The 1,208-nt window shown below is 49.5% G+C and overlaps 1 protein-coding gene across 1 annotated transcript; it reads left to right on the top strand.

Moving 5' to 3' along the window:
* Positions 1–219: 219 nt before the first annotated feature.
* CABS01_17224 (uncharacterized protein) lies at positions 220–1,037 on the top strand (the record flags this gene model as incomplete). The annotated part of the gene is made up of 2 exons (XM_060550551.1): positions 220–533; positions 731–1,037. The coding sequence occupies 2 exons, from the start codon at positions 220–222 to the stop codon at positions 1,035–1,037; spliced, it is 621 nt and encodes a 206-aa protein (XP_060394443.1).
* Between the last annotated feature and the right edge of the window lie 171 nt (positions 1,038–1,208).

Raw genomic sequence — 1,208 nt, 5'->3', positions numbered from 1 at the left:
TCAAGGGGTGTTTGTCTTGAGTTTTCGGGCAGTCAGCCCCAGCTAGTTTCGAGACCCACCACGGCTTGGTTAGTGGCTAGGTACTATGAGGCGAGATGACGAGACCGTGCACCAAAGACAGGATGTTGTAAAGGCGTCGTGCTCCAGAGTAGAGAGCTGAACAGATTTGAACCATACTCCGCAGCTGTTTTCAGCAAATGATTTTCTTCAAGACAGAATATGGCGATCGGTCAAACTCCTGATGTTGAACACAAATTGAAGTCCTCAGATGACAGTCATGACGCCGAGATTGATCACATTAGCGAGCTCGCATCACAGATCGCCATCCACGATGACGGAACCACGAAGACGATCGACGCGTTGCGGAGACGAACGCGCTATGCTGATCTTTCGGATGTTGAGGAGGGGACACTGATTGTCTTCGATCGTTATTATAGGTTCAGAACAGCGACCTTGGCGATGCGACAGTCGGATTCGATATCGCATCACACGGAGGACGACAGCAAGAACAAAATTGTTCTCCAGGACTATTCGTACGTTGGCAAATCTTGATGCGTTATTCTACTGACAAGAACAGGCACAACTTCGAGCTCCACACTTCGGCGTCTCGCCCATACATACTTTTCGGAACCGCCGGGACCCCAATCACGATGGATCTTCTCGAGGAACTAGTTAGGTAACGATTCTGTATTATTTCGTAAGGAACATTCACTGAGTCTTGAGAATCTAGGTTCCTCCTCCCAGGCGCGTTTATCGATGTTGAATTTGCCTTGCCTGTTGGGCACCACAAGATCACAGAAAATCCCGAAGGTTTTTGGGTCGTGGACATGATGAAAGCTGCCGGACTGGAAATCTCCCACGGAAAAGAATTTCCTGGCTCGATTGAATTGGAGCTTGTAAAGGAGATAGGCCAAGGGAGAATGGATGACTGGGATGGCATAACCGGAGAAAGATCATTAGGTTTGCCTGAAGTACTTGAGCATTACGGTCTGTGGAAAGACGCCCTCGAAGCCACAATGTACGTCAGCTCTCATTGACTTGGGGCACGAAACTAATCAAGGCAGGTATGTCATCCGAGGTTACAAGCCGAGAGAACATGGCCGCAGGGCAAGAAGGATCGCGGAACGAGTTTCGAATCGAAAGACGAGACGGACTCGGCGGCTACGGCAATGGAACTGAGGCAACCAATCGACCGTTTGACTTCAGTA

Source organism: Colletotrichum abscissum (genome assembly GCF_030869225.1).
Source record: "Colletotrichum abscissum strain IMI 504890 chromosome Unknown Scaffold_489.1, whole genome shotgun sequence".
NCBI classification, from domain to species: Eukaryota; Fungi; Ascomycota; class Sordariomycetes; order Glomerellales; family Glomerellaceae; genus Colletotrichum; species Colletotrichum abscissum.
Note: the sequence above shows the minus strand (reverse complement) of the source record. Positions and strands in the feature narration are given on the sequence as shown.